Below are 26,644 nucleotides of genomic sequence, written 5' to 3'. Positions count from 1 at the left end.
TAATGTATCTATTAATCTTCTTTTCTTTTCCATTTGCTTATTCCTGTGGGCATCACTGTGCTTTGTGTTAACATTTATAATTAAAAATGTATTCATTATTAAAAAATGCTTGTTTTGCTTAAACGTGCAGACAATGTTAAGCACTTAATCTTTTTAAAAGGCGCTATATAAACAGTTCTTATTGTTAAAAGGTCTAAAACAGACGTGTTGAATTCATTTCCTTCCTTATGGAACATTTGCAACACAGATTTTTCAGCTGTCAATCAAAGTGTGAAACTATCGGCGGGAATATGTCACTTCATCCGGGTTCATGTGAGTCCTTGATCATGTCCACACATCAAATAAAACAGGGACCCACATGTAAATATTTCTCCATCATGCTAGTAGTGCTCACAAACTCCACACACACACACTCACACACACACTGCTCACTCTGCAGCTGGTTGGCGGTGTGTTCCTGCTGCTGCTGCTGTGTGAAGGCCTCCTGCAGCCGGCTGATCTCCTCCTCGTACTTGGCGGCCGTGCTCCTCCAGTGCTCCAGCTCGGTTCGCACGCTGCCCAGATCGGCCTGCAGGGCGGCGATCTCACGCTCCCGCTCCGCCGTGGCTGCCTCCATGGCGTGCCTCAGAACGAGAATCTGACGGGCGGGAAAACAGAAGTTGGAATGAGAGAGGGTGAGTCAGAAGAAAATTGGAAGGAGTAAGAAGGGTGTCAGGAGGAGTTATGAGGAGTCGGAGGGGAACAGGAAGGATAATGTGTTACCTCCTCCTGTGCAGAGTACAGCTCATCTCTGGTGCTGCAGATGGTGCTCTCCCTCTGCTCCCTCAGTGCCTCCATGTCAGCCTGCAGCTTCCCGAGCTGAGCTAAACACACACCAGCAAACAGAAGGAAGTGAGGTGGGAACGTGGTAGATTTGAACACACACATCATATTATCTTTTGCTGATTTCCTTTATTTTATTTTATTTTGCATTGTTTGTACGTTATATTATTTAGGTAATCCATATTTTTGTTATTTCACTTTGCATTGCTATTGTGTACTATCTCTTATAGGTGAGAGTCTAAGATAAGCACAGAGTCTGACTTTTATTTTACATATATGCATATAAACCAATAAACCAGTAGTAATAAACCATGTGTACAGTATCTCGCTCTGTGTGTGTGTGTGTGTGTGTGTGTGTGTGTGTGTGTGTACTAACTCTGCAGGTACTGGATCTGTTTGGTCGACTCTTCGGTCTGCTGAGAGTTACTCCTCCTCTCATCCTCCAGCAGAGCTACAGACGGGCACAGATCACATCAGGTCACATGATCGTCATGTTTATCTCACGGATCTCGTATAATATCACGCATCATGTGATGTGCAATGACACTAATATCGGGTTCAAATTTATTAGAAACACTAAAATCAACTAATAGAGGGAAAGTTAAATCTGTTGCACTTTAGTAACAGTTGATATCTGTGTGTTAATTAAAGCAGGGGTAATTGTAATACTCTTAGTTACCTTGTAGCTCCAGACATTTCTGCTTGCCGGTGTTGGCTAATTCCTGGGCCTCCAGAAGCTCTCTGTGGAGATGGTGGATGACCTGCTCCGTGTCTCCAGGCTCTAGACCCGCCCGATGTAACTCAGCTACTCACACACACACAAAAGAGAAAAATCTTGATTAAAAAAAACTAATTTAAGACCTATTTTGACCCCTATTATATGCTAATAATTAATAAAGTGATTATTAAATGAATAAAGTCTGCAGCCACTAACTTACAGTATCTGAACATCTTCCACAAACAGACAATTTACAGCATGACTGAATCTATCGGATGCTTTGTCTTATATCCTCCACAGGTTTATGGTCACGTTGTACAGAGCAAGAGAAAAAAAAAAATCAAGAGAGGAGTTGCCATGGTTACCTTTAAGCAGAGCTACTCTGTTCTGTGGTTCATTCAGCTCCTGGTCGTCCATGTTGCCGTCTGAAACAAACACACAAACACACAGACTCAGTTAATAATCATGTTACTGATATCTCATCATGAGTTTCTATTAAGGAATAAATAAGAATAGCAATGTGCTTAAAAGGTAAAAATAAACAAACAACAATAATATGACAATAAAATGATGAATGTGATTTATAGTTGAAGACAGTTACTTATACAAATTTATACAAAAACAAAAAATATGATTTTCGTTTCTTTTTTTCAAACATATTAACATAACAAAAGCTAGTGTTGAAAATAAGAAAATAAGTTTAAATATGTTTTATTTGTTTTATTTATAATCTATTTCATGATGGATTCATTGATGCGTAGATGCTCTACACACATCAGACTTTAACACTAGTGAATCAAGAGTTATGTAAAGTCACTATGAATGAAAAGCAGAGTACAAATGAAATGTAGTATTATTATTATTATTAGATCAAACTAAAAAAGGAAAGCTTGAAACTAAAACATGATTAATTGAAGCCTGACAGAGGGATACAAACACATAAATAAGACTTAAACACTGTATTGAGAAATGTGTTTGTGATTTACTGACCTGACGTGTCGTCACTGCTGCGGTCTTTGCTGGGACTCAGCGTGTCTGACATGTCTGACTCTTTGGCATCCATCTGATTCCCTGCACACACACACACACACGCACACGCACACACACACACACGCACACACACACACACAAAGGTCAGCTGGGCAGGGACAGAATGTGAGGGCCAGTTTCTTTGTTTACTGTAACAAATAAACAACATGTAACAGCAAACAATATGGAAAAAACAACAAAATAGCAAAGGCTTAGAAAACTGGAGTTATTGTAATGAAAGAGGCACAGAGGAGACTAGAGGTGGTGAAACAGACACAGCAGCAGTTTGGATCAGCTTCAGTCCCTTTTACTGTGCTGGTGTCCCACATAGTGAGGAGGAATAATCACAGTTTGAACCCATCGTAGTGAGGATGGGTCCTTATTTCACAGGACTGTTAGAGGGTTAAAACTTTTATTAATTAGGGGAAGAGTAAAGTTTGGGGTTAGTCATGTGACAGTGATGGTTGAAGGATTAAGGTGGATTGGGATGGAGAGATACTTTAATCATCTCCTTGAGTGAATTCAGGTTAACATGTAAATAAATGATGGCCATTCCCATACGTGTGGATCCAATTTGAATTTCAGACTTTAGCAGGGAAAATATTTTGTCCATTTCTCACAGTGTAGTCTCACAATAAGTTGGTCCAAAAAGGTACAGAAATACAAATATGTGTGTGTGTGTGTCCAGAGAAAATGTATTTTAGCGCTGCGTTAAAGCCTCCACACACGGCCGCTGGTATGTCTGAGCATTGTGTGTGCGTCCACAGAGAATCCAAAGGACAGCAAAAAGTCAAACCTCTCACACAACAGCAAGGACAGAGGGCCGAGGTCAAAGGTCACTACGGAAGGATTTCTACTTGTCAGCATTTTAGCCCTTTGTGGAGTCCGTCAATGTCAGTTTCCTCAATGACTAAAAACTCAAACATTTCAAATTTTATGAAACCTAGACGGACGTGGGTGTTCTGTAACATTTAATAAAACTATAAAAAAGTAAAATAAAGAAGATATGACATAAAATATAATTGTTAGTAGGTTTCTGGTGGTTTATAATAAAAGATAATGCAGATGACATTTCTCACTGGATGTTGTGCTGAGAGTGAAAAAACAAGATCTACTGATTTTAGAAAGCCTGTTGGCATCCTTCACTTTGCCATTTTCCACTATGAACACATCACACACTCAACACATGGTTTCAATCAGTTGTAATTAGTTTATATTTAGCGCCGGGAGTCTGTGTGCGTGTGTATCTGTGTGTGTCCTCTACCTTTGAGTCGATCGGGGCTGGCCAGGATGTCGTCTTCTGCTGTCTGGTTGTTCTGTAGATGAGCATCCATCACTTCTATGGACACACACACACACACACACACACACACACACACACACACACACACACACACACACACACACACACACACACACACACACACACACACACACACACACACACACACACACACACACACACGGCTTAATTTTGGGTTGAGACACATTTAATGATGATAGAACATAACTTAATTTGATGTGATAAGGCGCCTTTTTATCTTTAAACTTCACAAAAATCAGCCGACCATTCACTGTTTATATATATATGTACTGCTTCAAGACTACAGAGGGAAATTCTTAAAATCTACTTTATACTTGAAGCTTAATTGAGTTCTTACCATCAAAGTTGGCCAGTTTGTGGATTGAAGAACTTACAGTTTCCTTCAGCTGTTTGACAGCTGCAGAGAAACAAAAAAAAGGAGAAATAGAGAAAGAAAAACAGAAGAATCAGTGAGTAAAGTTTAAAGAATTTAAACTTGGATTAATTGAAATCTGTCTCAAAACTCTGCAAATATCCAATCTGCCAACATAACATCCTGTTAATACAGCAACCAGCAGCCAAACAAACATTTACACTGACTCAGAGTCATCTATCAGCTGAATTAGTGGCTGAACTCATGTTTCACTTTGACTACTCAAGTTGATCAGATGAATCGGGTTTCGATTGGTTTGAATCGGAGGCGGGTAGCCGAACAAGTTTTGTGTTAAACTACCTTTCCTGATAATCTGGTTAACACTACCTCTACTGTGGTTTCCACTATAAACAGAATAAGTTAGTTGTGTTTAGTTGTAGTTGCTCTGGGCAACGGCGTCAGATACATGACCATACAACATGTCAAATACTGACTAATCCAGGATGTGAACAAGCCAATCCATCGTCACTGCAGTGGCATCTCACCTTTATATTCAAACAATAACAATATAACACACACAGTATATAAAGGACGTTACTACTGTTTGCCATGTATGGGCAGCTTTAGCCAAGAAAGAAAAATGTACAATCCTCTATCAAATCCTATAAAGTTGAAATAAAGTCATTGAGATGCAACTTGGAAAAAACAACTAAAACACATGCAATCTAAACTTTTCAACACAATTCATCCTAGTTAAACCAGATCAAACACATACTGGGCTGCACTGTTATCAGCTGCTCCGACAAAATCTACAAGCTTCACTTCAACTCTGTCTCAGTGAAATCCTCCTGCAAATACACTCGTATATGTTGTGTATGCCACTGTAATACTGGCAGACTGGTTTAGGAAAATGTCAGCGATGTTATAAAAACTATCAAAAAACACTGTCAGCTGATATGTAGGCGATCCAAAGGAAGTTTCCGCAGACTAGATGCTTGAACTGCAGCTATAAACTCAATATTAGATTTTAAATTGTTTATTAGAAATGCTGCAAAGCTAAAAATGATCCCGAACCGAAGGGACAAGAGGCAAAGAAAGGACAACTACTACGGTAACATGTATAAAAGAAAAACATATATAGATCTGCTACAGAAGAAGAAGAAGAGAGGAGTGTGTGTGAGTGATGTTTAAGAAACTGAAAACCACAATAAACCTGCAGAAAATGGCTAAAACACAGAAATGACCAAAGCACCAGACTATCAACACTTTCTGTCTTTTCAATATTAAATCTGTTTCTTTAAAGGATCAGTTCCCTCAAATCCCCCCCCCCCCCACAAGGACTTCCTGTACCCTGCAGTAATCCAGCATTATATTTACATAAACAATGTCCTGATTACTGATGATGATCCTTCAACTTTAACAACTTCCAGATAGTTCCCGATGCAAACTGCTGAGGGGGGGAGGGATGAGTGGAGGGTGGAGGGGTAAAAGCATTGTTTTTATATTATGTAAAGCCCGTTGTGTTACATTGCATTTATACGAATAGTACCATTTGTTCCACATGTGTGTGAAACTTCGTCATAATTAATGTATGAATTCTTGAGTTATGGTCTAAGACATGTTTTTCACCTTCGACCACCACAATTTAATCAGTTCATCCTCCAGTCCAAGTGGATGTGTTGTGCCAAATTTGAATACAATTCCTCTCGAAGCATTCCTGAGATAAAACGTTCTAGAATGTTCTAGAATTCTAGAATTTCTAGAACATTCTAGAATGTTTTTTTTTGTTTGTTTTTTACATGGATGGAGGTTTAACCCGCTTTAATTGTTCTTAAACCACGATACTGAACCACAACCTGCAGCTCTCTATCAAACAAAGTTCCTCTGGAGCGTCAGATAAGTACGGAAGTTAAGAAATATTACGATTGATCAAAAATAGAAATGCTCATGGTGAGGAAAAATTATGAGATACACTTTTGATTTTTGTGATATTATCTTAGTTAATGATAATAACCAAGATAAAATTGGTTAAAATAGGTTTTTTAAGATCAAAGGTTTTTATTTGCTATCTCATCATTTTCATTTATCCGTTCTTATTCTTACTTTTTCCTCCCCTTTCTTCCTGGCAGCAATGGGTTTCCATAGTAACGTAATGAGAAGAAAGAAAACGTATATTTCTCTCTCTCTCTCTGTGTGTGTGTGTGTGTGTGTGTGTGTGAATGTGAAGCAGCGTAACAGCAGGAATGGGATGTGTGTACTCACGCGGACACTCAATCAACTGTTGGATTCTAGTCGAGTCTCCTCCGCTGTTAACATGACAGTTGTCTGATAGAAACACAAAGACTGACGTTACTAAGATGACTAAAAGAGTGGATTTATCGATTCTGCTCATCAGCGCCCGATCTAATTCAATCTTGGCTCCAATCTCTTGTTATTACTGGAGAACGGAGAGAAAACATGTTGAAGGTTTTTGATTTGAAGCAGAACGAAGCTGCCAGTTTTTTTTTTTTTGAGTAAGAGATTAAATAAAAAAACTGCACATATACATATACTGAATTTCCATGTATGCGTTCAATGTTCATTTGTTGTGTTTTTCTCCCTCTAATTCAATCATTCTATCTGATTTTGAGGTTTATTGACATCAAAACTACAGCAAATGATTCATTATGTTAGACAGACATCCTCCCAGCATGAAATCACTTGATTGTAATATTTTAGTGGTAAGTGCTGGTTTTGGTCTGTCGTAATGTAACAATATACACATGTTGTGATGCATGCGGAGCCAACTATGTACATAAGAAGTGCGTCAGGGCCAAATGTTGTTTTCTGGAACTGATGAGCAGAATCAAAAAAGGAAGTTTCTTAATGGTCACTCTTTTTTTTCTTTTTTCTTTTAAATATAAATATATAAATTTGGATTTTATTCCAATTCAGTATCGGCTCTCAAGACGAGACAGAAAAGAGCTCGAGGACAGACAGCGATGACAGAGAGATGACAGACAAATACAGGCGGGTAGAAAGCATGACAGAGCTCACGAGTTACAGCGAGATAGATAACTACATGGACAGATAGATGACTGATATCCAAACGGACAGAGCAGAAATCAAAGCCATACAAGGCGAGGTACAGTGATTCTGGGCCCAACAACAGACAGGATGCAGACAGGCGGACACAGCAGACAGATAGCTGGAGCAATAAGTTTCTTAAATGTCTCAATAAAGTTCAACAAGTTGCCAACGAAATGTGGAAATAATCAGCCCAACAGTTTAAACTGGATTACACAACAACGTCATGAGAAAGCCTCATCGTTCAGGAAGGAGAAAGAAAAATGTTTCTCTACAAACTTAAACATGAGAGATTGTCTGTTTTTACAAAATATAAAATATATACTGATGTCAGAATTGAAACATTCAGGAAATCTGTTCCACCCAAGAGGTGAGGGAAAAGAAAAGTCTCAAAGTCTCTCCTTAAAAAAAAAAAAAAAACTGGATTCAACAATACCATAAGTTAACTTGAATGCTCCAAAATGATCTAGAGTACGTAGAAAAGGAGCAGGACTTTTAAATCAGAGTAAAATCACATCTGACAACAAGTGGTATTATATTTTTATATTCAGCCCATTTAAAACAATCGAGCCTTATAAATAATAAAACCACTCACAGCTAAATCATATTTTCTTATAATAATAAAATGGTTGACTAAAGCTTATTAAACTGACACTAATATATAAAAGTGTTTTCAAAGAGTGGGATTAAAATGTGACTACGTTAAAATTAACCCTCTTGTCGTCCTCCCGGGTCAAATTGACCCCATCTCTCTTTTGACTGTTCCTTCCATCCTCCTTCTTTCTTTAATTTTTCCTTCATTCTTCCCCTCCTCCTATACTTCTTTCCTCACTTCCTTCCATCCTTCCTTGCTTATTTCCTTCCTTCCTTCCTCCCTCCCTCCTTACTCCTTTTCCTTCCTTCCTTACTCCTTTCTTTCCTCCATCCCTCCTAACTCCTTTCCTTCCATCCTCCCTTCCCTCTGTCCTTACTTCCTTCCTCCCTCCCTCCTTACTACTTTTCTTCCTTCCTTCTTTCCTTCCTTCCTTCCTTCCTTCCTTCCTTCCTTCCTTCCTTCCTTCCTTCCTTCTTTCCTCCCTTCCTTGACTGAGGACAACAGGAGGGAATAATTTATCTGGATCAAAAGCTAATTAAGCTTTTCTTAAAAACTACTTTGACAATAAGTAGATTTGATTGGATTATGAGAAAAAGGACCAACATTTCAGTGAAGAAAGGTAAATATAAACTAAAGTTGGATTATATTTAAAAAAGAAAATAAAGTATTTTGTCTTTATATTATTCTATTATATTAATTCATCTCATCACATTTTATTCTTTTCAATGTGTCTTGCTTTAATTATTCTTTCTTTTATTCTTCTGTATTTTATTGCATTGATTTCTTTTATTTTGAAAAGCTCTTAAGCATAATTAAACCAACTACCATCAGTAGCTTCATCTTCCCCAACTGCACCATCATCAGTGTCTGTATCCTCCTCATCCTCGTCATCCTCCTGGCTCTCAGGTTTCTGCAGGCTCTGTTTGTCCTCGACAGGCTCCTCTACCGGTCCGTGGGAGACATTGTCGATATCTGTCATGTGACCACATCAGATATATATATATATGTATATATACACGATTTGGTCTAAAGCTTACGAGCCAAACACATGTTCAGAACAGTGTGAGAGTCCAAAGGATGGCAGGTTCCTTCACAAAGTGGCTACTGTGGCAAAGTGCGCAGTGAGACAGTCACCTCGAGCATTCATAATCAAAGTGTTGTCATTCGATCACCAGAAGTCAATCAGTGACCAAAAAAAGCTCTTTTTCCCACCCAAGAAGAAGAAAACAAATAAAAACAAAGCGGTGGACAGTTTTTTGGCAACCATTGGAAACAACACAGATTAAATCCAGAAAGCCCAACAAGCCCCGTTCAGGCCCGACAGAGTGCCACCATGTTCCTGAGACAACCTGTCTCCTCTGAAACAGCCACACGCAGCGGTAACAGAAACAATCCCGCCATTCAAGAGTCACATGTTTGAAGCCTCGTAACAGCCTGGTATTGATTCTGGGGGCTTTTTAAAAATGTTTTTTATATATTTGGTGTAGTAGCGGAAATTAGGGGAAATGCATGAGTTTAGAAAGACGTTATCCAATCGTTATAAAATAAACTGCTTTAAAAAAAAAGGTGCTTTATGTAAGAATTAGTCGAATTTATACGACATACTTTAAACTAACTGGAGGTAACACATCACCACACACAAAAAACACCAGTGATAACTCTGGTTTTACTTCTATTTCTATCACTTCTTTATTTTATTACCGAACATGGCTTCCTGCTGGGAGCGGTTAGTAGTAGTGATGAAAGTCTTTTTACATATATATTTCAGTACCGTGCATATGTTGTCCGATATGCACCGATAAAAATTGTATTAAAGTTAAACAGGCAGTATTTTATGTATGTATCTGATCCTTTTCCTTAATTCAAGTTTAATATATGTGTAAATCTAGTAAGTGTCAGTCGGGCTCTAGTGGTGATAGTGATGGTCGCTTGCCAAGAGTTTCAGCTGTTGTCGAGTTTACTGTTGCATTCATTAACTAACGGAGGGCAGATCACAGCTTTGGGTAGTGTTACTTCTACCTCCGCTCATATTGGACGCTACAGTGACTCACTGGCACTCTTAAAGGTACAAAATGGTCTTATGAGATAAGACATCTTTCACTTAAACTAAGATCTGACATGTCTTCACATTTCTTGATCATTTTAGTGAATTTCTAAATGTGTTAAAACTCTTACATATAGCACCTTTAATAGTGTCTTTTAAACTCACGTTACCCCAATTTGAGCCATTAAAAGTCAATCAAAACCGAAAAATTATCCAACAAGCCGCACCAGGTGTGATTTTAACCCTCATGCACTACGAGGCCAAAAACGTGCGAGTTGTCAGCGAATGCACCTCGGTGAATATTTAACTGGAATGGATGGGATGTCGTCTTGGAGAAAGGAGTCCGGTTCTCTAAATAACATTCATGGTACAGCCAGGTGTCCTGTCCAAATGTCCCTCAACAAGACACCTGTGTGCAGTGAGTGTCATTACACAGGATGACCCAACGTTTAAATGTAATTACAGTTAGTGATGCTACTGTAAGATGCTGCATTTTAATGTCAACACCTGTTTAGTAATTATACTTATTCAAATCAGCCTTAACACCGGCTCGATGTCTTCACACTCTCTGCACTACTTGCTATTTCGCTGCATCTTAGCACCATACACATTTTAGCTAAATGACACATTGCCGGACTGTTTTACTCAAAGTGTGCATTGAAATAAAATTCTTTAATAAATTTAAAGGCACTTGCCAAAACTTCTTGTTGAAGCTACATATTTATGTTTAACAAATACCCAACAATACATTTTAATCCATATATCAAATATTGATAAACTCCATTATTAGTTGGGCTCTATGTTAATATTTATCCATATTTATATTTATGTATGTTTTTAATCTATTTAACCTATTTTTATTGTACAAACACCTGATCCAAAACACATTATTGTATGAATATAAATAAAGTTTGTAATTATAATCCTAAAATGAAATGAAAATGAATGATTATTTCTTGTTTTCCCCTAAATTTGACACCTCTGTTTAGGTGGATTGATGACTGATGTTGCTAACAGTAGCAGACTCGTTGTAATACTCAGTTGCCATAGTGACTGTGTTGAGGCTTCTGAATGTAAATCAAAAAAATGATTTAAAGTATTGATAGAAATGTGTGTTATTAAACATACTGAGGGCTGATGTAAAAAAAAAATGTAATTATTATGGATTCTGAAATTATAAAAAAATCTCTGAACTGAAGGTAAATCAACATCACGTGTCCCCCTCTATATGATCAGAGGACACCTGAAGGCTGGACATCAAACTACGAATATAACAAAAAAACAAAAAAAAAACAGAAGAAGAGCCAGACTTGATGAACAGAGAGACAGATGAACAAAGAGAGCGAAAAAGGGGCAGCGAGCAAACAGGGAATCATGTGGTCGTCATGCAGGAAGTTGTCATGCATAATTAGTGGAAGATGGAGAAGTGAAGTTAGCACCACGGAGAGACAAACAGCGGCAGGACGGGACGTTGTGTCCCAGAGCAAACCGGAGACGTGTGAACTCACCCAGACTGTTGTTTTCTTTAATGCTTTTCTCTTGTAGCTGCTCTAACCGCACTGTAAACAACAACAACAACAACAGCAGAGAGAAGCGTTGACTGATAGAAGTTCCCAGCCGAGCCGCCGCATCGGTCAAACACCTGTTCGAAACCTGTTACCGGTTGCTATGGTAATGTGTGTTAAACAGGAAGTTAAAGTGATTGGCTTGGACGGTGTAAAATGTTAGCTTGTTAAAAGTGAGGGAAGGGCTTTGTGTGTATGTGTGTGTGTGTGTGTGTGTCTGTCTGTGTGTTTGTGTGAGAGTCTGTGTGTGTGTTTGTGTGAGAGTCTGTGTGTGTGTGTGTGTGTGTGTGTGTGTGTGTGTGTGTGAGTGAATGAGTGTGTGTGTGTGTGTGTGAGAGTCTGTGTGTGTCTCTGAGTGTGTGTGTGTGAGAGTGAGTGAGTGTGTTTTGCTGTGTCTCTGTGTATGTGTGTGTGTGTGTGTGTGTGTGTGTCTGTGCGTGAGTGCGTGTGTGTGTACCCTGCAGGGCGGCAAGTCTCTCATTGGTGAAGTCGTTGTCTGCCTGCAGAGCCTCGATGCGAGCCTGGAGAACCTGCTCCTTCTCCTCCATCTCCTCGATCCGCAGCTCCATCTCCCTCTTCTCCGTCGCTCCCCGCTGAGTCAGCTCCTCCTGCCGGCCCTCCGCTGCCTGGATCAGGAGCGGAGGAGAGAGAGAGAAGGGGACGGAGGTTGGGAGGTGGATAAAGGGACAAGAAGAAGAAGTAGGAAAGTGAGACAGAGAAGAAAGATCATAAAGAAGAAACAGAAAGAGAAAAGTTACTAAGTGATTATATTTAACTATCTGCAAAATTACATATATTCAGTATTAAATGAAGAATTAATGCAGGAAGTTAAATCCTGGCTCATTTGGAGTAGTAACACACACGCACCTTAATTTTGTCAGTGAGCTCTTTGATCTCGTTGACGGCAGCGTTGTACTTGTTGGCGAGCTCCCTCAGCTCGTCCTGGCCCCTCTCAGACATCTCCTTCAGATGGGTGCACTCGTCCTCTGTGTTACTGAGCGAGCGCTGCAGAGCGCCAGGAAAAAAAAAACAGTTTTGGTTTTACTTCGCCTTAACATCTACAAATAATCATTATATAGTGTTATTAGCGCATCCTACCTCCACCTCCGACAGCTTCCTGACCACCTCGATCTTCTCCTGCAGGACTCTCCTCAGGGACTCCTTCGCCGTCGTCTCGTAGTTGTGTTTGTCCTCCTGCAGAGCCAAGAGCTCCTTACGGATCCCTTCCTCCGTCTGAGACTGTGAGAGGAGAGGAGGAGGATGAAGTGGATGAAATTTTTTGATCTAATTTCAGTCCACTTATTGCAGGAGAATGTGTTTTTTTTTTCTTCTTCCTATTACAACATATTCTGACCGAACCCTCTGTGTGTGTGTGTGTGTGTGTGTGTGTGTGTGTGTGTGTGTGCGTGTTACCTTGGAGTAAGCCTGTAGCTGACTCCCCATCACCTCCAGTCTGGAGAGCAAACGGTCTTCATCAATCAAAGCCTGACGGAGAGATAAAATCAGTTTAAAATCAGTTTCATATGTGTGCACGATCAAAACCTGATGGATTAGTGATGATGGACTAGATTGGATTATTCCCAATCCCAAAATGACCACTTTTATCTTAATTAATACTTTACTTATTCATTGAAATATACAACATGTGTGTATGTGTATTTTAACCACCCACATTACAAAAGCAGTTTAAAGTTAGTTTCATATGTGTGCACGATGGATTAGTCATCTTTAGATGGACTAGCACTGACATGATGTATATTTGTTTGCTTTACAGATTCACTAAAAACACAATTCCCAATCCCAAAATGACCATATTTTTGGGGCTTTTTGCCTTTAATGTACAGGTTAGTAGAGAGAGAGACAGGAAATGGGAGGCAGAGAGGGGCAATGACTCGAACCAGGATCGCCTGCAGTGAGGACTGTAGCCTCAACACATGGGGCGGGTGCTCTACCCACTGAGCTAAACACCACCCAAAATGACCACTTTTATCCTAATTTTTAATATCACATACATTAGTGCTATTACAAAAGAGACTGCTGAACTGAAAAACAGGAGAGCCATGAGCCTGATTGAAACCCCAGAGGATGTATGATGACACTCCTCTTGTGTTCCAGTTCAGGGTTTAAAGTATGATGAAGGTGTTTCCTACCTGCCAGCTGCTCTCCGAGGCCTCCTGAGTGCTGGTTAACAGACGCTGCAGAGTGGCTAACTTCTGCTCCAACATCTGTTCTCGGTGTAAGGCCTCCTGGCAGAGAGAGAGAGGAAAGGGGAACGAGGCAGGTGATCAATGACCCAAATCAGAACAATAAATCAGGAGGAGTAACAAAAGCATCAGGATCATTTAAAGTGAAGAGAAGCAGATTTTTATTCTACGAGTGCTCTTCTGTAGAGGAAAAGGCAAAGTTTTGAGAGAGCTTCAATTCTCTATTAACTCAAAAACTATTTCATAAACTGATATGAAATATTAATTACAGGTTAATTAGTGACAACTGTTGCTCATAGCTCTTTTTAGTTGAGTCACGTTGCTTTGAAAACTCATATCAGACCTCTTTAAAGATCGAGTTACTTCAGAGATCACATCATTTTGTCTGTGTGGAGAACACAAGAAAGATGACCTGGCTCTTATTTAAAACATCATTTCTACCTTTTACTTAGATTTTAATGTTCTCTATGCTTCACAAACACTTTTTCTTCTCTTAACAGACATTTAGTGTGTTTTCGACTCCTTTAATGTATCTGACAGATGTTATTTTTTAATATTTTGTCATTTAATTAATTGATGCTATATGCTTTGTGCAGTTTAATTAGTCCTGTTTGTGTGTTGACACTTATAGTCGTCACAGTGCTAAAGATTATTTGATTTGCCTCTTAAAAAAAACCAACTTTGTCTGCCTTCACAGATTTACTGCCTTATTATTTTGTATTGTAGTAGCACAGAATGACCAATAGGTGTCAGTGTGTTACCTGTAGATACTGGGAGAGCTGGAACAGTTCCTGAGAATACATACTGGGAGTGTTGGCTGCAACCTAGATAAAAACACACACACACACACACACACACGGTCACATATTGACAGTTTTACAGAGTTCAATGAGCCTTGGGTTTGAATTGAAACAGATGTAAAAAAACACATAAAAAAGGTCAAAAACACAATCTGTACATGTACTGTATACACACACTCACACACACACACACACACACACACACACACACACACACACACAAACAAAGTCCAGCCACAATACCTATTTATGTGCATTTAAACCACACGAGTGTATAAGTGTGTTTAATCAGCTCTAAATTCAGAGGCCTACACAGCAGTCATCTGCCCCAAGCAGCACACATCAATCACTAGTTCAAACATTTAACTCCACTAAAACCACAAACCTATATTTACATTTCGGGTTGAGTATGGATTAAACAAAAAGAGAGACAATGTGTATGTTTATAAGTAAGCTGCCAGTCTTTATGTTTGGCTAACCGTGTCTTGCCTCCAGATATTCACACCTGAACAATGTGGTGAAACTACATGACATCTAATCTTGTCCAATGACCCTCACATTCTTTCTGTGCATTCAGTACATTTCCACCTTAAGCCAATGTGACAGCCTCTGTGTGTGTGTGTGTGTGTGTGTGTGTGTGTGTGTGTGTGTGTGCTGAGACCTAGGAGGAGTAAGAGAACTTGCTTTAGGACACTTAATTATGTTAGAGAAGTGGTTCAAATCTAATCACAGCTCCTCCCTGTCACACACACACTTAGTCGTGTTTTCATCACTTTCGGGGACATTACATTGACTTACATTAACTTCTTGTAGACTTATCCGAACCTTACCTATCACATGCCTAACCCTAACCTTTAATATAACCCTAAACTATCCATAAACCTTAACTTTAAACCAAGTCTGCACCCTTAAAATGAAACATTTAGATTAAAGGGACTTGCCTTTTATTCCCATGAGGGCGGCGAGTCCCCACAAAAGGAGGAATAACTAATCCTCACACTCACACAGTCAGCCCCAGCCTACATTCCTCAGACAGTTCACACTGAGGCCTGTTGTTGGAGGGAGACGGGGAACAGGACGAGGAAGCTAACATGATAGTGTACGGTACAGCACAGTCTGGCACTGTCAGTCAGTCTGCTCTGGAGTGACACTGAACAACAGTAAGAGTTTGTGTTGTGGTACGGTGGAGTTTCACACTGCAGGGTTCATTTAAAGTGCCATAGTGTAGTATATATTATAGTATAGTGTAGTGTATTGTATTGTATTGTAGTGTATTGTAGTGTACTGTACTGTATTGTGAGCCATGTATTGGTATGTGTAATTATCAGCTGTGTGTTATGAGTGAATATTATATATAGATATGATATTTTATAGATATCGTCTTAGATTTTGAATATCGTAATATGGTGATATGGAATAAATGTTATTCTTTTCCTGCTTTTAAAGGCTGTATTAAATTAAAAATATAATGTAATGTTTTCTGAGCTTAACAGACTATTTTAGTATCTGCTTTTATCCATTTACTCATTGTGTGAATATGAAAATGTCAAATGGTGTAATCACAAAAGAATGATAAATATTAACTATTTTATCCACCTACAGTGTATTTAAGTGGACTCATACTAATAATGACTTCATTTAAAAAACATCAAATGGAAAGAAACATTTTTGGAGGGTTTAGGGTTTAAATTTTAATGCATTTTGTCGATATTGAGCAGAACGTATCGTAAAAACAATTTTTTTTTGTTTTGACAAATGATGTAAAATGTGTTAAAAATCATAGTGTTGTGTTGCAAAAGTGGATTATATTTATTCCACATGTTAGTTCACATTCATTTTCCTGTATATAATCAGATCATTATGATTTTCATCTCTGTAAAACCACTTCCTGTTACATGGCTTTCTTTACAAAATGGATCTTTAAATGTTGGTTACACTACGAGACACTGTCAAAATATTAAAATGATTGAGTCCTACTCTATTCTTCCTCTCAGTCCGCTGGAAGGACTGGAGCAGGTCTAAGTATGAGGTGGTTTATGGTCTATAAACACTATAAATGGAAGGACTGACAACGCCTGTAAAATATCCAATAGAGCTGAAATTGGATGGTGCTACACTCCACACACTTTGTGCTAATAAGAATGATACAGATGCTAAGCTGTAACTCCTTACATGTGTCTTCTATTAAAATAATAAAGATGGGAAAATGCACAAAAGTGTTTCTCACCCAAAACCCAGTGTGTGAATCCTTCAGTTGTTCTGCACCTTGCGGATGTCCTGAGCCCACGACTGCTGCTATTATTATTTTCAATGTTGTTTGAATGTTTGTCACTGTGTCTCTCTCTCCTCTCTCCTCTCTCCCTCTTCTTCTCTTTATTTCTCCCTTTCCCTTTCTCTCCTCTCTCCCTCAACCCCGACTGGTGTAGGCAGATGGCCGCCCACTTATAGAGCCAGGTTCTGTTTGAGGTTTCTTCTCGTTAAACGGGAGTTTTTCCTGGCCGCTGTCGCCAAGTGCTTGCTCATGTGGGAATGTTGGGTCTCTTTAAATTAAATTAGAGAGTTTCGGTCTAGACCTGCTCTGTGTGTAAAGTGCCTTGAAATGACTTTTGTTGTGATTTGGCGCTATATAAATAAATGATTGATTGATTGAGGTTAAACAAACTTGCTGAATGTATTTCCTTCCTTATTAAACATTTGCAAAGCAGATTTATTTGGACTATCTTAAATCTTGCATCCATGTCATGCAAAACATTCATCAATAATACAAACAACACTGTGAGCCACATGTGAAAGCATTATTATTTCACAGCGCTACTAGTGGTCAAAAACTCCACTGGGTTTATATATTTTTAACAGTTGCATCAAAGCTAAAAGGAGAGTGGAGGGAAATGTGAGGCAAGAAATCTGCACTCACAAAGAGGAGAGCTCTGTGTAGCCCTAACTGCAGCTCCTACTGTTGTTTTAAATAATAACAATAATAACAATAATAATAATAATAATAATGATGATGATAATGATAATAATAATAATGATCTTTATATAGCCAAGTCCAAATAATTACAATAAAATCAAAAAATAAACAAATTCAATATATAAATTAACAAAATTAACAATAATAAAAAGCTTAGGTAAGAAAAAACTCATAAATTAAAAAGCTAACTGATATAAAAATAAGTTTTTAAGAGCGTTTTAAAAGAGGATGCTGAGGTAGCTTATTTGATTTCCAGTGGAAGTGTGTTCCACAATTGAGGAGCCCTTACAGAAAATGCTCTATTACTCTCGGTCACAAGCCTAAAAACATGAGAAATAAAAACAACCTCATACTTATAAACCTCCAACAATCATCTGAGTTTAATCCTCCTGTTGTCCTCAGGTCAAGGAAGGACAGGAGGAAGGAAGGAAAAGAGGAAAGAAGGAAGGAAGGAAAGAAGGAAGGAAGGAAGGAAGGAAGGGAGGAAGGAAGGAAGGGAGGGAGGAAGAAAGGAAGGAAGGAAGGAAAAAAAAAGGAGTAAGGAGGGAGGGAGGAAGGAAAGGAGGAAGGAAGGAAGGATGGAAGGAGGAGGGAGCAAAGAAAGAAGGGTGGAGGGGAAGAAGGAAGGAAGGAAGGAAGGAAGGAAAGAAGGAAAGAAGGAAAGAAAGGAGTAAGGATGAAAATAGGAAGTAATTTAGGAGAGAAGGAAGGAAAAAAGGAGTAAGGAGAGAGGGAGGAAGGAAAAGAGGAAGGAAGGAAGGATGGAAGGAGGAGGGAGCAAAGAAAGAAGGGTGGAGGGGAAGAAAGAAGGAAGGAAGGAAGGAAGGAAGGAACAGTCAAAAGAGACGGGGTCAATTTGACCCGGGAGGACGACAGGAAGGTTAATGTGTTCAGGTTCATCTGATATTAGTACAGTAGTCCTGATAGAGCGCTCCGTCACATGGTCACACTGATAATCACCTGAAGCTCAATATCAGTTAAATCAACGAGCTTGTGTTGGACGACCAGAGGAACAGGAAGCTGCCTGTCCTCGTTGTCCTCCAGGGAGAGAAAGTGAAGAAGCTGGACTCACACAAGCATCTTAGGAAAGTAAAATGTAATGAAGCTACAAATTCAAGTCGAGGCGGAGTAGACTGACCAAATGTGAAATATATCGTCACACTCTCTTCTTCTGCTCCTGAGTTACAGCGTTTAATAATAATAGCCAATAAAAGTGTTTATGAAGAATATTATGAAGTCAGGGTGAAGTCGACCTTTTTGGAATATAAAATCACCATCATCACTTCATCATTTTTATCCTATTAGACCAGGAGTGTCAAACATGCGGCCCGTGGGCCAGAACCGGCCCGCCGAGGGGTCCAATCCGGCCCACTTTGCTGTCTTCTTTTCCTTCCTTCCTCCCTTCCTTCAATCTGTCCTTCCTCTCTTTCTTCCTTCAATCTGTCCTTCCTCCCTTTCTTCCTTCAATCTGTCCTTCCTCCCTTTCTTCCTTCAATCTGTCCTTCCATTCTTTCTTCTTTCAATCTGTCCTTCCTCCCTTTCTTCCTTCAATCTGTCTTTCCTCTCTTTCTTCCTTCAATCTGTCCTTCCTCTCTTTCTTCCTTCAATCTGTCCTTCCTCCCTTCCTTCCTTCAATCTGTCCTTCCTCTCTTTCTTCCTTCAATCTGCCCTTCCTCTCTTTCTTCCTTCAATCTGTCCTTCCTCTCTTTCTTCCTTCAATCTGTCCTTCCTTCCTTCCTTACTTCAATCTGTCCTTCCTCTCTTTCTTCCTTCAATCTGTCCTTCCTCTCTTTCTTCCTTCAATCTGTCCTTCCTCCCTTCCTTCCTTCAATCTGTCCTTCCTCTCTTTCTTCCTTCAATCTGCCCTTCCTCTCTTTCTTCCTTCAATCTGTCCTTCCTCTCTTTCTTCCTTCAATCTGTCCTTCCTTCCTTCCTTACTTCAATCTGTCCTTCCTCTCTTTCTTCCTTCAATCTGTCCTTCCTCTCTTTCTTCCTTCAATCTGTCCTTCCTTCCTTCCTTACTTCAATCTGTCCTTCCTTCCTTCCTTACTTCAATCTGTCCTTCCTCCCTTTCTTCCTTCAATCTGTCCTTCCTCTCTTTCTTCCTTCAATCTGTCCTTCCTCCCTTCCTTCCTTCAATCTGTCCTTCCTCTCTTCCTTCCTTCAATCTGTCCTTCCTCCCTTCCTTCCTTCAATCTGTCCTTCCTCCCTTCCTTCCTTCAATCTGTCCTTCCTCTCTTTCTTCCTTCAATCTGTCCTTCCTCCCTTTCTTTCTTCAATCTGTCTTTCCTCCCTATTCTTCCTTCCATCTTCCCTTCCTTTCCTCCATCTTTTTAATGATCCAGCCCACATGAGATCAAATTGGGCTGTGTGTGGCCCTTGAATGAAAATGAGTTTGACTCCCCTGTATTAGACATTTGTGTAAATTGGAGTATAAAATCTTGAGTCATGCACAAAAAATGTGTTTTGTGAGATCAATCTGTGAGCTTCACCTTTAACCTCTGACCACCAAAATTTAATCAGTTCTTCTTTGAGTCCAAGTGGTTGTTTGTGATACATATGAAGAAACTCCCTCAAGGCTTTACTGACATATCACATTAATTAAAATGGGAAGGACAACCCGAAAACATAAGGTCTCAAAGCAAGGCTGTCACTGGCACAGAGGTTATAAAAAAGGCCTTGGTGCAGTCTATGCTCATATTATAAAAGGTGTACAGTACGATATATAAAGCTATGTGGCGTAGTTGAAATGTTACAGTATGTATCTGTAGGTTCTGCTGACTAACAAAGCCGCCGGATTTCAACCTACAGAGGATCCTCACATCTCCTGATCCTGCAAGCATCATAATCCAGGTTCAGACAAATAACCAAAAACCTTTGCAGGGGTCACTATTTTTAAAATTTAGTGAACAAACATTTCAATAGTGTTGGAGACACCGAAAGGCACGAAGCACTCACAGAAAAACCTTGAAAGGAGGGAGGAAGGAAGGAGGGAAGGAGGGAGGAAGGAAGGAAGGAAGGAGAGAAGGAGGGGGGAGGAAAGGAAGGAAGGGAGGAAGGTAGGAAGGGAGGAGAGAGGGAGGAAAGAAGGAAAGAAAGGAAGGAAGGAAGGAAGGAGGGATGGAAGGAAGGAAGGAAGGAAGGAAGGAGAAAAGGAGGGGGGAGGAAAGGAAGGAAGGGAGGAGAGAGGGAGGAAAGAAGGAAAGAAAGGAAGGAAGGAAGGAAGGAAGGATTTCAACATACAAAGGATCCTCACATCTCCTGATCCTGCAAGCATCATAATCCAGGTTCAGACAAATAACCAAAAAATCTTTGCAGTGGTCACTATTTTTAAACTTTAGTGAACAAACATTTCAATAGTGTTGAAGACACCACCGAAAGGCACGAAGCACTCAGAGTGAACTTTGGGAAGAGAGGGGAAAAAAAAAAAAGAAAAAGAAAAAAACTTTCCCCCTGAACCAGATCAAAGACGTCTGTATTGCAGCAGCAGAAACTGGCAGAAATCCCTGCATTCCTCCATCAGCTGACTACTCCACTCTGTCTGTTTGTGTGTGTGTTGGATGTTACACACAAGTAGTAGTTGCACACACACACACACACACAGACACACACACTAAAACGAACCAACGTGCACACACACACACACAGGACAGAACAAAACAGCACAAACACACATTTTTTTATTCTTACCTTGTCTACAGGTAGTGGTAACGGAGCCTGGATGACACTGAAAGAAGAAAAGAGAGAGAGAAAAACTGTTTGTCACCATGGAAACAAGCAAGGAGGGAGGACACACTGAGTAACCACGGTGACAGAAGAAAGAAAGTGTTCTTGTGACATCGGTTTTTTGTTGTTGTTTTCACCTCCTCTTTTAACATCTCGGCAGTTTTTGTGCAACAATGGATGTAAAAAATAAAATAAAATAAATCAAACCTGGACTTTTTTAGCTGCACGTTGATTTGAGGACTTTATTTTAAATACATGTGAAGGTTTAAATGTTTTCCCCTTTTAGTCATTTGATTAATAGACTGTTTAAATTCCTGCATCAATATCGGTTTCAACTGACTAATGCCACAAAAATGACCAAATTCAAATCAAAACTAAACATTTACATTAACATTGTCATCATGCAGAAGCTTTGATCCGAGATGACTCACAGAAGGACAATGACTCAAAAAGGACAAGGAAACATTCATACATTCATGTTTTAGAGCTATTTTCAAAGTATTTGTAAGACCGAGTTTGTACAGAACATTTGTGTCGCCTCTCCTGAGTCAAATTGACCCCCGTCTGTTTTGACTGTTCCTTCTTTCGTCCTTCTCTCCTTGTTTCCTTCCCTACTTCCTTCCTCCATCCACATTTCTTCCTTCCTTCCTCCCTCCCTCCTTCTTATTTCCTTCCCTCCTTCCTTCCTGCCCCTCTCCTTCTTTCCTTCCTTCGTTCTAACTTCCTACCTTCCTTCCTCCCTTCCTTTCTCTCTCCCTCCCTCCCTCCTTCCTTTCTCTCTCCCTCCCTCCCTCCTTTCTTTTCCTCCCTTCTCTCCTTCCTTCTTCCCTCCTTTCCTCCCTTCCATCCTTCCTTCCTCCCTCCTTTCCTTCCTTCTTCTTCCCTTCCTTCCTTCCTCCCTCCTTTCCTTCCTTCTTCCCTCCTTTCCCTTCTTCCTTCCTTCCTTCCTCCCTCCTTTCCTTTCTTCCATCCTTCTTTCCTCCCTTCTCTTCCCTTCCTCCCTCCCTCCTTCCTTCCCTTCCACCCTTCCTTCCTCTCTCCTTCCCTCCTTTCCTTTCTTCCTCCCTTGACTCAAGGACAACAGGAGGGTTAACTGAGTTTAAACACAGAACGTCACTGTGCTGCTGATCACGTGTCGACCCGACCGTGTGGTTTGCAAACAAGTCTCACTTTCAGTCACAATGTGCAGCTTAACAGCATATTTCAATGCTGAGGAAGAAATGTTTGACAAAGCTCCCACACACTGTCACTCACTGCTGGTGGGTATTATTAAGCTGCTACGACTCACGAATCTCATTTCATTTTTATGAATGCTGAGAAAGTGAACATACAAAACATAAAATAAAGTTACTAGTAGAACGTTTAGCTTCATGTGCTTCTCATGGAGCTCTTTATTTAAAGCACCTTAAATGTTAATCTTTCATTTGCAGTGTATGTTCTTTTAACCCTCCTGTTGTCCTCGAGTCAAGGAAGGAAGTTAGGAAGAAGGAAGAAGGAAGGAAAGGAGGAAGGGAGAAAGAAGGAAGGAAAGGAGGGAGGGAGGAAGGAAAGGAGGGAGGGAGGGATGGAAGGAGGGAAAGAGAGGAGGAGGGAGGAAAGGAGGAAGGAAGGAAGGAAGAGTCAAATCAGGGTTAATTTATTTTATGCTGCACTCCAAAAATGTTTTTGTGCAGCTGATACACATTTTTGTTGCGTGTTTGACTCGTGTTCATTCAAAAATTTAAAGAGCATCATTCAAAAATACAGTTTATTCATCATTCATTGAAAGCGCCCAGTGTTATATTACAATAGAACATTACGAATATTTTTTCTCCATCAATAAAAAGCATAAAAACTAGAGATTACACTCTCTCTGCTCTCTGAAAACCTAATTCAGGATTAATCACCAACTTATGAATGACTGAGGAGGTATTCATCAATGAGACTAACTATGAGGGGATGCTGTGAAAAGCCCAAATATGAACAGTATGTGGCTATTAAATTTCGGTGGATTGTGGATTCAGGGTGTAAAGATGAATAAATACATATGAGAGACAACAGAATACAATAATCAGGGAATCATTATGTCAATTTAAAGGTGCAGATCTGAACCAAAGTGAGAGAGAAATATTCATACAGTAACACACCTGACAAGACAAAATAGAGGTTGTTCCATGTGGTGGAGATATTTATCCAAAGTACCGGCTCTCACGGCACCACAAGGTCAAACTAACGTATGTGAAAGCAGTCACAGAGTTCAGTAACGAAGGTAAACTTGACTCAGGACAAACTATAACCTGAGTCTGTTAATGTGTAACTACGAAACCGTTGGGAGGAGGTGGAGACGGCTGCAGCTCCTCAAACAACGGAGGAAAGCCTAACCCTAACTCTACCAAGCTTTTAAATGAGCTGTTTTCACCTGGAAACTTTTTACAAATACACAATTTATATTTAACCCTAAAAGAGATTAGTGTGTGCCAGGTCTCTAATAATATACTTATTACACTGCTTGTTAATAATGAGGTTAAATGTTACAGTATAATAAGAGTGAACGTGTGCAGACTTCACTCTCAAATAATGACGAATGATGAGTCATCAATACTGTGATTACCTTCAAGTGCATTTCATAAAATAATACACTTAATATATAATATATAATAAATGACACATTATAAGCATGCAACACCTATAATTATCCATGTTTGTAGGGTATAAAGGAGTGAAAGGGAAGGAAGGGAGGAAGGAAGGAAGGAGGCAAGGAAGGAAGGAAGGAAGGAGGAAAGGAAGGAAGGGAAGAAGGTAGGAAGGAAGGAGGGAGGGAGGAAAGAAGGAAAGGAGGGAGGAAGGAAGGAAAGAGAGAAGGAGGGTGGGAGGAAAGGAAGGAAGGGAGGAAGGTAGGAAGGAAGGAGAGAGGGAGGAAAGAAGGAAAGGAAGGAATGAAGGAAGGAAGGAAAGAGAGAAGGAGGGAGGGAGGAAGGTAGGAAGGAAGGAAGGAGAGAGGGAGGAAAGAAAGAAAGGAAGGAAGGAAGGAAGGAAGGAAGGAAGGAAGGAAAGAGAAGGAGGGAGAGAGGAAAGGAAAGAGGAAGGAAGGAAGGAGAGAGGGAGGAAATAAGGAAAGGAGGGAGGAAGGAGGGAGGGAGGGAGGAAAGAAGGAAAGGAGGGAGGAAGGAAGGAGGTAGGAAGGAAGGAGGAAGGAGGGAAAGAGAAGGAGGGAGGGAGGAAAGGAAGGAAATGAGGAAGGTAGGAAGGAAGGAGAGAGGGAGGAAAGAAGGAAAGGAAGGAAGGAAGGAAAGAGAGAAGGAGGGAGGGAGGGAGGGAGGAAGGAAGGAAGGGAGGAAGGTAGGAAGGAAGGAAGGAAGGAAAGAGAGAAGGAGAGAGGGAGGGAGGAAGGAAGGAAGGAAGGAAGGAAGGAAGGAAGGAAGGAAGATAATAATAACGAATGATGAGTCATCAATACTGTGATTACCCATAATCCTCCATGTATGTAGGGTATAAATGAACTAAAGTCATATTACATAGAAAGCACTGTCAGGTTATTTGTCTTGGCCCTTTAAGACTTTTCCTTTTTTCCCCTTCGAACTATTTTTAGAAGTTACGTTACTGATTTACACATCACTACTAAAGTCTTTACTCGTTAAGCCATTCCTTCAGTTTTAATGTTGCAACCAGATTACAGATTACATGAATCACTAGTTTGGAGAGTAGCTGTGATTGTTGGTGCAGGTTATAACGTCGTCTAATGTTTCAGGAGTCAAATACTGCAACAAAGAAAAGAAAACTTAGCTATAAATAATCTCTGGCAGCTCTTATTAATTAAAAAAAAGAAAAACTCAGCAATGTAAGACAGAGTATGAAGGGTTGAGGAGGAGGAGGGGAGGGGGAGGGGAGGAGTAGCGTTCATGAGTAATTGCTGTTTTGCACTGAAGGCCAAAGCTTAAGTGAGTAAACCGGATTGAAGGCACTTGAAAAAGATAAGCTAATAATTTAAAAGGATTTATAAAAGATCAGGATTTCGGGCTTGCTGCGGTGTTGTTCTCGTTCAGCGTGAGAGGCATCGTCATCAGTCACTATAAAAAAGACCTTTCTGTTTTATCCTCATCTCATAGTGCTGAGTTTGGTGTTTTGATATCAGAGCTGCTCCGATCACCTGACAAACCCCCAGGGAATAAATGTAAGTCTCCTTCAAACACCAGGGAAACCCCCCCCCCTCCCCCCCTCCCCGAAACATTTCCTCTTACAAACTCCACCGTGTCTCATTACAGTACATCTTGTGTCTCTGTGAGCTGTATCAGAAGATAATTTCAAGCTACATTTAACACAGTAAATTAATAAATAAATAAAAAACCATAATAACAAAATGAGCTCTTAAAATCTGGACAGAGACGGAGGAAAACTGCCAGTCATGGTTTTTTAAAAATGATTTCTAAACAACAGAACTGCAGACGGGGTAAGACGTCACCTTTTTTCCAGATTTCACTGCCATCTAAATTTCATTTTTTTTTTTAGTGGTACTTTTGTTTGTTTTCTTCTTCTTGAGACAATTTAAAGTAATAAATCCCAGCAGTCAGCACTTAATATGAAGCACTTTTTGTTCCATCTTGTTCCTGAAAAAGACTTTTCTTTGGCCTTAACCCTCGAGTCAAGGAAGGAAGGGAAGAAGAAGGAAGGAAAGAAAGGAAGGAAGGAAAGAAAGGAAGGAAGGAAGGAAGGAAAGCTGGAAGGAAGGAAAGCTGGAAGGATGGATGGATGGAAGGATGAAAGGGAGGAAGAAGGAAGAAAAGAAGGAAGGAAGGATGGAAGGGAGGAAGGAAGGAAGGAAAGCTGGAAGGATGGAAGGATGGATGGAAGGAAGGATGGAAGGGAGGAAAAAAGAGGGAGGGAAAGGAAGGAAGGACAGAGGAAAGAAATAAGGAAGGACGGTAGCTGGGAGGAAGGAAGGGAGGGAAGGAGGGAAGGAAAGAAAGGAAGGAACAGTCAAAACAGACAGGGTTCAATTTAACCCGGGAGGACGACACAAAGGTTAAAGACTCCATTTTTTTTTTACTATGCGTTTCTGTGACATTCATTCAGCCGCTCCAGTCCATCACACTTCCACTCTCATCACCACAGCAGTAACACATGACTCCGTCTTATTTATCAGTACTTCCCAGCAGCTCAAACAGCATCATCTCAGCTGGAGGCGCTCCAATTCATTAGCTGCGGTTAGCTTAATGTTCATATGTGTAAAAACTGCCGTGGAAACACTTTACGTGCCCTCGGAACATGAATAATCATTTGGAAGTGGAGGCAGAGGAAACCTTTGACCCTCATGAAGTGCTGACAATGCCACTGAGCTGCTGGGTTGTGTGTATCTATTCCTAGCAGATGATTCAATATCAATCCAGATACGACTGGATATTATGATATTTATTATTATTATAGCGTTGATATAAAAAATGATGGATGGAAA

The 26,644-nt window shown here is 40.0% G+C and overlaps 1 protein-coding gene across 7 annotated transcripts in view; it reads right to left on the bottom strand.

Annotated features, from left to right (window-relative positions):
- Window positions 1–26,644, bottom strand: part of slmapa (sarcolemma associated protein a) — a 72,491-nt gene that overhangs the window by 12,909 nt on the left and 32,938 nt on the right. For 3 of the 7 annotated variants that reach the window (XM_053315433.1, XM_053315432.1, XM_053315434.1), the window contains exons 4-21: window positions 21,181–21,217; window positions 14,481–14,543; window positions 13,666–13,761; window positions 12,929–13,000; window positions 12,614–12,754; window positions 12,383–12,520; window positions 11,973–12,141; window positions 11,459–11,509; window positions 8,732–8,878; window positions 6,508–6,570; window positions 4,231–4,290; window positions 3,834–3,908; window positions 2,531–2,611; window positions 1,906–1,965; window positions 1,502–1,627; window positions 1,199–1,273; window positions 763–863; window positions 433–637 (exon numbers count right to left, since the gene is read on the bottom strand). In XM_053315433.1, coding sequence (XP_053171408.1) covers window positions 433–637; window positions 763–863; window positions 1,199–1,273; window positions 1,502–1,627; window positions 1,906–1,965; window positions 2,531–2,611; window positions 3,834–3,908; window positions 4,231–4,290; window positions 6,508–6,570; window positions 8,732–8,878; window positions 11,459–11,509; window positions 11,973–12,141; window positions 12,383–12,520; window positions 12,614–12,754; window positions 12,929–13,000; window positions 13,666–13,761; window positions 14,481–14,543; window positions 21,181–21,217 — 1,760 coding nt within the window. The remainder of the gene's footprint in view (window positions 1–432; window positions 638–762; window positions 864–1,198; window positions 1,274–1,501; window positions 1,628–1,905; window positions 1,966–2,530; window positions 2,612–3,833; window positions 3,909–4,230; window positions 4,291–6,507; window positions 6,571–8,731; window positions 8,879–11,458; window positions 11,510–11,972; window positions 12,142–12,382; window positions 12,521–12,613; window positions 12,755–12,928; window positions 13,001–13,665; window positions 13,762–14,480; window positions 14,544–21,180; window positions 21,218–26,644) is intronic. The other 4 variants (XM_053315435.1, XM_053315436.1, XM_053315437.1 and 1 more) reach the window with 4 other exon arrangements.

Source organism: Scomber japonicus, chromosome 3 (assembly GCF_027409825.1).
Source record: "Scomber japonicus isolate fScoJap1 chromosome 3, fScoJap1.pri, whole genome shotgun sequence".
NCBI classification, from domain to species: domain Eukaryota; kingdom Metazoa; phylum Chordata; class Actinopteri; order Scombriformes; family Scombridae; genus Scomber; species Scomber japonicus.
The sequence above is the reverse complement of the archived record's forward strand: the minus strand, read 5'-3'. Positions and strand labels throughout refer to the sequence as shown.